The sequence below is a fragment of the Apium graveolens genome, chromosome 6 (genome assembly GCF_009905375.1).
Source record: "Apium graveolens cultivar Ventura chromosome 6, ASM990537v1, whole genome shotgun sequence".
In the NCBI taxonomy this organism is placed as follows: Eukaryota; Viridiplantae; Streptophyta; class Magnoliopsida; order Apiales; family Apiaceae; genus Apium; species Apium graveolens.
In genome coordinates, this window is record NC_133652.1 from 290,922,847 (window position 1) to 290,934,122 (window position 11,276).

Below are 11,276 nucleotides of genomic sequence, written 5' to 3' on the forward strand. Positions count from 1 at the left end.
ATAATCACTAAAATATTTATTTAAAATTTTCATGATATTTTGAATAATAAAGCTGTGCAACTTCGTTTTTTATTTGATAATAGAAATTTGTAACTATACATGAGAAAAAATGAAATAAATTATGTTTTTATATTTTTTAAATAATAGTCCTTTAGGAGAGGGAGCCCTTCATAAATTGTCACCAATTTATATATTAAAATAATAAATATGTGTAATTATGATTTTATTTTAATTTAAAATTAGTTAAAATTGAAATGCGGAGAGGGAGTGAACTTCTTAAGTTACCCCAGAAAAGTTCTATAAATAGCTGTCATCCCTTCCCAGTTCAATCCATCCTTCAACAACTCCATATATACAACACTCTCTTTGTGTAAGTACTTCTTTTCTAGTGTATGTGTATTATCATATTCGATTAAATTTTTCTATACGAAACCATTTTTTCATTTGTTTAGACTAAAATATAAATACTATTTTACTTAAAACTACATAATAAAATATCTAATTTGGTCATCTGTGCATGCATGTGTACTGCAGGTAGAGCTGGCCAAATGTGCGGGTTTGAACCGCACATTCGGGACCGGTTCGTACGGAAACCGTAAAAAATTCGAACCGTACCGGGCCGGTTCAAACCCGCACAACTCGCTAAATTAAATGAACCGAATACGAATCGTTAAATCAGGAACCCGGAACCGCACTAGCCCGCACGAGCCCGCACGAGCCTAGCCCGCACGAGCCGCACGAGCCAATCAACCCGCACAGCCCGCACGAGCCCGCACGGCCCGCACGCAACTGTGCACAGACGCCAGCAACGGCCCACACGCGCCAGCAACTCTCCTCCCTCCTCTGCCGTGCCTGACTTATGTAACGTTAACCTGCACCTCCTGCTGCTTCTGCACACTTCATCCAACGTTAACCTGCAAGTCTGCAACAAGTTAACGGGTTCTTCCACCTCCAACGGCAACTTTTATCCCCTTATAAATATATACATATATTCAACAGCAATTTATAATAACCCATTTTCTTATATTCAACTTTTATCTCCTTATAAACAGCAATTTCTTATATTCAATTTTATGGTTCTCTCTCTCAATCTCAATTTCTCCGACCTCCAACTTCTTTTTCCGGCCTCCAACTTCTGTTTCTCCGACTTCTTTCTCCGACTTCTTATAATAACCCATTCGCAATTTTCAATTCAACAACAAAGAGGGAGCATTTATAAATTATAAGTTATAACAGAAAATGGAACAGGGAAGAGGGAGCATTTCTTCTCAAGGTTCAACCCCGTCCGCTTCGATGCTCCCGCCTCGACCCGGATCGACGTTTAATACCGAAGAAGGTATGTTATTTTCCGTGTTTTTGTGTGTTTTTGATGTTTGATTTTCCGATTTGTTTTTGTGTGTTTTTGATGTTTGATTTGAGGTTGAGGTTTGAGGTTGAGGATGAGGAGTTGTTGTTGTTGGTGTTTGAGGATGAGGACGGATTTGTGTGTTATATATATAATATATTGTTTATTCGTTTTGTAAAATTGTAATTTCGTTTTCTATTCGTTTTATTCGTTTAATTCATGATTGTAATTTTTTTAATTGGTTATTGTAATTTAATTAATAGATTATAATATTTTTATTCGTTTTTAATTTTATTCGTTTTTTAATTTCTGTAGGTGCTACGAGTTCGAGACAATCATCGCACGTGTGGACATATTTTCGAAAGAAGCTATGCCGGATAATCCGAATAGATTTAAAGTACATTGTTTGATTTGTGTACAAAATGGTAGACCACAGCCACCATTTAGTTATGCTCGAGGGACCGGCACGGGAACACTAAGCCGACATTTGGAGAATATTCACTCTATTACGAAGGCGAGTCACGAAAGCGGAGAAGCACGAAGAGGTCCACAACAATCACAACTCGGTGGTTTTATGACATCAACGGGAGGTGGAGGTATGCCTTTTTCCTATAGTAGAGATAGAATGATAGAAAGTTTTGCTACTTATGTTACACTAGACGAGTTACCATTTTCTCACGGTGAGAGTGATAATTTAGAATATATGATGAAAACTACGATAAATCCGGCATTTAGAAAAATTCCTAGAAACACACTAAAACGGCACACAATAACACAATATCATTGCGCTAGAGCACAATTAATTGAATTTTTTCGAGAATTTGATGGTATGGTTTCGTTAACTAGTGATTGTTGGAGTTCGAGTCAAGGTGAGCCTTATATATGTGTTACCGTTCATTGGATTGGTGTCGATTACATGTTACAAAAACGAATTATTGCATTTGATGTTATGGACGAATCACACACCGGTTATAATATTATGTCTAGAATTTTAGATACAATTAAAGAATTTAATTTGTTTAACAAGGTATTCACAATTTCCTTAGATAATGCTGCTAATAACAACAAATGTATTAATTATATTAGGACCGAAATTCCTTTAGTTTTAGATGGAGTATTTTTACACATTAGATGTTGTGCTCACATAGTTAACTTAACGGCTCAAGTAGGAATTCAACAAATAACTAATTTATTAGAACCTATTAGGAAGGTAATTAAGTATCTACGTTTGGCGGGTAAATATAGGTCTAGGTACAAGAAATTGTGTAAAGAAAATGGACTAAGGCCGAAAAAATGGGGTATCGATTGTCCTACAAGATGGAGTTCGACATATAAATTACTTGTTGAAGCAATTAAATATAAACCCATTATTACCATCTTATATAACGACGATCCAATTCACCAATACGAAGGAGGAATTATTACCGAGGAAGATTGGGAATTAGCATCTACTGTACGTGACATACTTTATTGTTTTGCGCATGCTACTAAAGTTTTTTCTTATGTTTATGAACCAAATGTACACCATTGTATCATTGAATGTGTTAGTATTGTTACTACTTTAAAGGAATACGAAGAAAATGATAATTTTAGTGATATTATTAAGGATATGAAAATTAAATGGATCGAATACTTTACCGAATTTCCGTATATTTATGGTATTGCATGTCTTCTTGATCCCGGTGTTAGGAAGGAAGGTTTAGAAAATATGTTAGAACATTATTATGCTGTGTTAGGAGTTTCATATAATCATGTTTTATATGTAACTAATTGTTTAAATTTGTTGTTTCGTCTTATAGATATGTATGCTCCAAAAACTCAAAGTACTATACCACCAAAGAGTAGTAATACTTCTAGTAGGTTTAGTAGTACCATTTCATCTATACTAACCAAAAAACAAAAATGTAGAATTTCCCAGTCATCTACCGTACCTTCTTCTGCCACTAGTATGGTTCACGAATTTTTTTCATATAGTTATGAGTTAAATGATGATTTTGATATACTAACATGGTGGAAGAATCATGAGTTACAATTTCCGGTTTTAGCAAAAATTGCAAAGGATATTTTAGTTGTCCCAGCTTCTACAATTGCGTCCGAGTCCGCTTTTAGTGCAGGCAGAAGAGTGTTAGATGAGAAGAGATCCAGTCTTGCGCCAGACGTTGTAAAAATTTTAGTTTGCAAAAAAGATTGGGATCAAGCCGATAAAAGACAACAAGGAAGAAAAGAAGACTCCGACGATGACGACGAGCCATGGATGACAATGGATACTTCATCCGAATCGGGAACCTCAACTAGCGAACAACTTTAGAACAAAATATTTAATGTAATTTTTTTTTAAGTTTTAAAATCATTTGATTTGTAATTTTTTAATGTTTGATACGGTTTGTTCCGTTTTTTAGAGAGAGAGGAGTCCTCTCATATCATTTGTAATAAAATATTTTTTTTAATTAATAAAATTTATAAGAGGTACCGTCCTCTTTTTAACCAAAAATTTAAAATAATAAAATTAATTGATTACAACTATATTATTTTGAATAAATTATGTGAGATAATAGAAAATAATGTTACATTTTGTTATTTATTTTTTATGGACGAATTACTCAATTCTATCTCACAAGTCACAGCACAGCACGATTCAATTATGGACGAATTACTCAATTCTCTCAGCACGATTCACAGCACAGCACAGCACAGCACAGCCCAGCCCGCCCAGCACAGCACGATTCGTTCACACGGCTCAACCCGCACGGCCCGGTCGAATTCTTACGGTCCGATTAAGAATCCTGTATTCACGGTTCAACCCGGCCCGAGCCCGGTTCGTTACCTGATAGTGCCGGTTTAGTGCCTGAGATCAGTGAACCGAACCCGCCGGAGGCCCGGCCCGAACCGCCCAACCCGCCCAACTGGCCACCAGCTATGTCAATAATGGTGTCAAGGCTCTTGTTTCTGGTAGTAGCAGCTGCATGGCTTGTGAGCAGTATTTGCACTGCGGGGAATGTTGTGCTGCTCATGTCACCAGAAAGAGTGCCCGAAAAGCTCACGTTTTACCCCGTTGTTCCGTTTGATACCTATCATGCCACCAGAGAAAGGTACAAATATTTCATTGAACATGTGCGAGAAGAAATGCTAAGCGTAGACAAAGTCTGCGGTATACGAAGGCTACAGAATCCAGCCAATCTTTTGGAATCCGATCGATATCTTCTGGTGGCACTTTTCAGTTCAAAAGGGGCGCGTATTGTTTTGGCAATAGACAGAGTTAATGCCAGTGTGGTGGCCTATCGATCCAAATATAAGGTTTACTATTTCCCCGACGTTGTTATACCATCTAGTGTGTTTGCAGGTATTACGCGCCAGGTGCTTACTTTCAATAGTAGCTACTCGGCTATGGAAAAAGAAGCAGGCCGGAGAAGCATGGTTAAATTGGGGATGGTGCAGTTGGATAATTCTATTCAGCTTATAGATAGAGAAACTTCCTATTCAGCCAACAGTCATGCTGCATTCTTGCTAATAGCCAGCCAGATGGTTTCGGAAGCCATCCGCTACAAGTACAGACTTCAAATTCTTTAAACTGTCGATTTTAACTTTTTGTTTAATCTCTTGATAATTTTTATAATTTGAAATGTTACAGCTATGTCGAAGCAACGGTGGTTGAATATGTTGAAAAAGGCATGGTTTCTACCCGAATGCCACTATGATCGCTTTGGAAAACAATTGGAAAGAACTCTCAGTTAGAATTCACAAATCAGTCGGCAATGTAATCTACCCGGGATTTGAATTACCCGGTGTTTCTAACACCATAACCACCATCTATCCAGTTTTAGGCCCACAAATTGAATTCATTCTCTATGTATGTGATGATTGTCCTAAAATCGAGCCTCCTGTTAATATCATAGGCCGCAATGGCTTATGTGCTGATGTTCAGGATTCGTTTTACTACGATGCAAACCCTGTAATATTGTGGCCCTGTAGGTCTACCAGAAATGGTAATCAACTATTTACTCTGATGAATGATGATACAATTCGATGCCATGGTAAGTGCTTGACAGCATACCGTCTTAAACCTGATCGGTATGTTATGATCCCTAACTGTACCACAGCTCCCGAGTATTCTAGTATTAAGTGGAAAGTCGAGGACAACGGAAATATCATAAATGAAGAGTACAATTTAGCTTTGAATGCATTTGTTGGATACCAGTGGAGCATACTGACTGTCGATCCAATATCATTCTCCTCACGCCAAGCTTGGAGTTTCGGAAACAGCACTAGTACTGAACCAACAGTGACCCCTATTGTAAGCTACAACGGTATGTACATGCAAGCAGCAAATAATAGTGTCATTGTAGTTGACGGCAGCGGTATTACTGTTCCACAATGGGAAATTTATCCAGATGGTACCATCCGACCAAGTGGAACCAAGACCAACTGCCTCGCAAGGAAGTCTGCTGATGTTAATCTTCATGTTTGCGACGGGGGAACTGCTGAACGATGGTTGTTCCACTATGATGGTTCTTCCATTACGATATCTGATGCCACCAGTATATACGTTCTTGAAGTTAACAAAGACCAGAAAGTTGTGGTTGGGTCTGCAGAGACGCCTACCCCCGGGCAGATCTTCTCCATTGACGTCAAGTTCGAGTGAGTGGTCGTACCACAGAGTCTCTTCATGAATCAAGACCCCTGTAATAAGTTTTTCTATCCAGCTGTGGGTAGATTATTAAATCAAGTGATAATGTATCACATAAAACTAAATAAGGTCTTGAATGTGAATTTTATTATTGTTGTTTTTCAACCTTAATTCTTTCGATCCGATTTTAGATTTTTATCAGAGAAATAATAATGAGAAGAATGAATTAGAAGGTAGAGATTCAATGTCATGAACGCACTGAAGAACAAGGTACAGAAATTTCATCAAAATGTGCTATAGATAGACAAACTTGTAAGGACGATAACATACATATCTACTCCATCCGTCCCATTCCCACGGTGTATCTATACATTTAATTTGGACACAACAATTAAGAAAAACTGAAATGTGTTGAGAAAAATTAAAAAAAATGAGTAAAATATATGACAAATCAATATCTAAGATATATCTGAGATATAAAGTTAGGGAAAATAGCAAGGTCCCAAATATTATTATTAAAAAAATTTCTAAAATATTTTATAAATGGTAACTTTGCTTATAATAATATAGGATCATGCGTGTATTGATATGCGTTCACGAATTAAAATTAAATATTTGTTGTATCATCACGTTATGTAACTATTTTGGTATCACATTTGGTTTACCCACCATTACTCTAAAGTTAGTGTAGTGAAAGAAAATAGTAAAAATATAAGTAGGTGTAGTTAATTTTTCTATTATAAAATTTTACTATTTCCTATAAATTCTGAAATGTATAAAATTGTTAGAAATGAAGGGGACAAACGGCAGTCCTGAGTATTGTTGCTCTTCATGGATAAGTCTTCTCATGCAATCTCTCAACCAAATAGGATTGCTTAATCAAACTATACAGACAAATGCAAATAAGAATATTTAAACAGTATTTTCAATTTTAAATTATTTCCAAAGTTATTATATACAAATCTATATTTCTAATTTAAAAGTTAAAACAAATAAAATGCTTAATTTCCACCGTTCTTGGGAGCAGGGACGGAGGCGGGGTGGCCGGCGGGTGCGGCCGCCACCCCAAACTCCGATATAATCATGAAATTAGTATTAAAATTTATGAAAAAAATTATATATTTATATTTTTAGTAGTAAAAAAATTATTTTTAATTCACCCTCAAAAATATTTAAATTTTATGAATTAGTACTAAAATTAATGATGTTTACAATAGTTATGAATTTAGATATACGAATTAGAGCATATTATCTACATTAAGTTGTTAAAAAATATTATTTATTAATTTATTTAATATATAAAAAATAAAAAATATATATTAGTTATTCCGAAAAAAATTCGCCACCCCAATCACCGATTTCTGGCTCTGTCCCTGCTTGGGAGGTCAAAAAAAAAACAATCTTCGCAAGGGTGCTAGATAGAATATGGAAAAACATTCAGAAAGAATGCCCAAAATACACCACGTTTCACAAGTGCCCAAAATGTCCAGATGCGCGCGGACTGCCTTTTTTACCCACTGAATACTCATTTGTATCATGCGTATCCCTTTTTTAAAAAAATTTGTAAAGGATACGCATGACATGTGTATCCACTGTTTACTGTAGCAGTGGATACGCATGTCACACATGCGTATCCTTTACAAAATTTTAAAAAATTGGAATACGCATTAAAAAAATGCGTATTCGGTGGGTAAAAAGGGCAGTCCGCGCGCATCTGGACATTTTGGGCACCAGGCCCTCAAATGGTGGGTATTTTGATTTTTTACCCAAGACAAAGTCACATTCTACGTTTAGTAAATTTAAATTACAAGTTCGGCAAGAATATCTTATCAATAATTTGAATTTTTTTAATATCTTATATTAATATAAATTAATGTGTTTGAGGTCTTTATAGCATCAAGTCAATTGATTATTTGTATTAAAATTACTAAATTCACCAGTAGCACATTATTGTTTTTGAGACTTGTCCCGATTTTAAAAATATTCGAAATTTAATATGAAATCTCACGAGATTTCTTAAAATTACAATGATATAATAAAACGATTTATTTTTTTATTTTCATTTAAAAAAAAACTAGATTTTTAAAAAGAATTCTTTTATATAAGCAATATTCATTGATCAAAATAATATTGTACAAATATTTTGAATAATTTTAAAATTTTGAATTATTCAAATAAAAGTTATATCTATAATATATTGTAGCATTTGATTAAATGCATTTTATGCTATTTAAAGAAAAAATATATATTGTTCAATGATTTGAAGGAATTAAGCAGTTCAACTGATATTTATAAAACTTTATCGAATTGAAAAATATTTAATTTTTGGAGAATAGTATCGTAATGAAAGAAACTTAAAAATGGTTTAAATAACGATGTGATTACAATTTTTTCTTCGAATTCTGGAAAAAAAAAATCATGAATATCAATAAAAAGTCTTTATAATATATAATTTATTTTTATGTTATAACCATGATTGATACTCGGTTGCGTAAAAATTAGATATGGATTATTTGTCAGTAATAATGTGAATACCATATATATATTGTGACGTCCTCATTCTCGGGGTTAGGAAATGAGGACCCACACACCTTTAATCTAATAATTAAATAAGCATAAACCCAGATTAACTACTAACGGGATCAAACAGGATAAAGTGTGAGACAAGATTACAACTACCAATCAGAAAATATAACTTACAACCCCAAAATATTATTAAATAAACAATATCGATTCCGGCTGCCAACCGACAGATAACCCATTGTATCTTTACAGATTTCCTTCTAAGCGCTTGCTCACTCAGAATTACCACTACCTGCTCTGGCAACCGGAAGCCCTCAACACGATAGGGACCACCAGGTACGCTCCTACGAGCAGTGCGCCTAAGCCTGACCATCTTCTTGTTTAACTGTCATGGTTAGATTAAAATAAAACATATGAGTATAAAACTCAGCAAGTAACTATAAAGCAGTTCTACGATATCAAATCCACAATATACTTTACCGAACTCAGGGCATTCTACTTTATTTGTTCTAGGTGGCAGATTTCCAGCTTTTTGGTTAAGGAAAGGTTTTGAAGGAAAAAATGTGGGGCTTTCAAGAAACAAGGCTCAACGCAGGATGAAAGCCGACATTCATCACAAATCATTAAAGGATCAGAATAGATCTTTCAAAAAGAGGAAAGCAACAGTATTTCACTATATGGAATCAATCATACGATCAACAGATTAAAATCAGGGTTCTCGAGCTTTAAACTTCACATTAACACAATCAACTCTTTTCAAAACAATATAAACCATTTTCATTTTCAAGAATCAATTTACTGAACAGAAAGTTTCATTTCCCTTTTAAATAATCAATTAGAACCCTTGATTGGATCACTTTATCTTTTTATTTCATTATAATACGGGTGATCAGCCCGTACCGACCTCCATCCGGTCTTTAAGGTACCAATCGGCATAATTTCAGTCTTAAGTTGGACTAGCTCCGCTAGCCTCTTACCATGACTGGACTAGTCCCACTAGTCTCTTACATCCCAATCCAATCCATCAGGAATTCGTTTGGAAAACGTTGAGTTGGAAAAATAGATTTTCTAAATTCATTTTATCATTACCAAGAATATGAAATCATTCGGACTCTTTGGAGTCGAAACTCATTCTTAAGTCAAAATTTCAAGAAAATAAAGTTTAGGGAGTGATTCAAGGATAAGCAAGGAACAACTCTTAAGGATTTTGAATCAAGGATAACAGGGTACTGAAATTAGAAGGATCAATATATGTTTCAGGGATCAGTAGGAAATATGGTGATCAAGAAATAAGATATCATTACAAGGGGTTCGTAAAGGTAATTATAGGGTTTATAACAATTCATGGCTTAACAAATAACTTGACAGAAAAAACAGGTTACCAAAGGGTTGAATCAGTAAGCTTATAAATAACAGTTTATCAAGATCAAAACGGGATATCTCAAATCATTCACAGTTCCATACTCTACATGGTATGAACAATAACCTCTCTATAGCTATTTTCACAAGTAATGAGAGTTGCCTGAATTTGCTTTCCTGAAGGTTGAACTACTGCCACCTAGTATACCCTTTCCTTTCCTAGCCTGAATGCCCTCACGCTCCGAATCTACAATAAAAACCAAAATATTAATCAGTTCTCAACTCTCGTTCCCGGAACGATCACTCAATACGATAGCTCAATTATACCCTTGACTCGAGTATACGAATATAGTTTATACACATAAGCACATAGCACATCATACATCATATATTTTACTCTTAACATTTACACCTTTATAGACTCGACCATCGTCTTATAAACATCCATAACTCATTTCGAAGTCAAATCATACTTTACATTAGTACACATAGCTCTTTTTACTAGAAATTCTTATATGAATAAACAAACGGAAAAACTTGCAATATCGACCCTAAAGTCATCTTTAAGCCAACACGACAATTACAAATCAATCTTCCCCTTTCTTTTTATAGTTCAATTCGAACCAAATATAGCAAATTAAACAAAAATCTCACATACAATCCTTAATTAATCTCTATGATCAAATCAAGCATTTAAATTAGAATTGACCCCTTTTAAGTACTATAAACCATTCGGCCTTAATCACAATCACAATCAAACCAAGTCATGCATCATCAATTCCTCTTTTAAATCAACATACAATCTCATTTCTTCCTAGCTAAATTTAGATTATACAATAAATAAAGTCACAAAAATAAAATTTTCTTTTTATTAATACAAGGTCGAACCACAATCTTCATCATGCAATCCTAAATTTTGCATCCAATCAAATATACAAGTCCAATATCATAAAAATTATTGTTATCAATTAACATACTTAAATCTCAAAAGAAACATAACCCTCATTGATACATGCATGCAAACATTAAGCAATTTATCTTTCAAACTTTCTAATTAATCACTAATTTCCAAGAATGAGCATCAACAAGTCATATCCATTACTAAAATCATTTTTGATCTTCTAAAAACCAAGATCCCATTCGGGTTTTCAAGAAGCAACAAATGCAAATGTTTTTCTTAATCCTTAAATAATAAATCATCCTAATGTCAACCCATAATCACTTTAGTTAACAAGTCATATCCATTACTAAAATCATTTTTGATCTTCTAAAAACCAACATCCCATTCGGGTTTTCAAGAAGCAACACATGTAAATATTTTTCTTAATCCATAAATAATAAATCATCCTAATATCAACCCATAATCACTTTAGTTAACAAAAATCAAATCAATAACTTCCAAAAACCAAAACCATTCGGGTTTTC

At 34.4% G+C, this 11,276-nt stretch overlaps 1 protein-coding gene and 1 long non-coding RNA gene across 2 annotated transcripts; both read left to right on the forward strand.

Moving 5' to 3' along the window:
• Positions 1-343: 343 nt before the first annotated feature.
• LOC141668054 (uncharacterized) lies at positions 344-1,697 on the forward strand. Its single transcript, XR_012552872.1, has 3 exons — positions 344-370; positions 535-1,336; positions 1,661-1,697. It is a non-coding gene; the product is annotated as an uncharacterized LOC141668054 (long non-coding RNA).
• Positions 1,698-4,264: 2,567 nt separating this feature from the next.
• Positions 4,265-6,034, forward strand: LOC141666211 (beta-galactoside-specific lectin 4-like). The gene is made up of 2 exons (XM_074472204.1): positions 4,265-4,890; positions 5,012-6,034. The coding sequence occupies exons 1-2, from the start codon at positions 4,271-4,273 to the stop codon at positions 5,982-5,984; spliced, it is 1,593 nt and encodes a 530-aa protein (XP_074328305.1). The 5' UTR covers positions 4,265-4,270; the 3' UTR covers positions 5,985-6,034.
• The last annotated feature ends 5,242 nt before the right edge of the window (positions 6,035-11,276 follow it).

Coding starts and splice junctions, on each gene's coding strand:
- LOC141666211 (XM_074472204.1), top strand. CDS start 4,271: ATGGTGTCAAGGCTCTTGTTTCTGGTAGTAGCAGCTGCATGGCTTGTG. Junction 4,891..5,011: donor TCGGAAGCCATCCGCTACAA/GTACAGACTTCA, acceptor ATGTTGAAAAAG/GCATGGTTTCTACCCGAATG.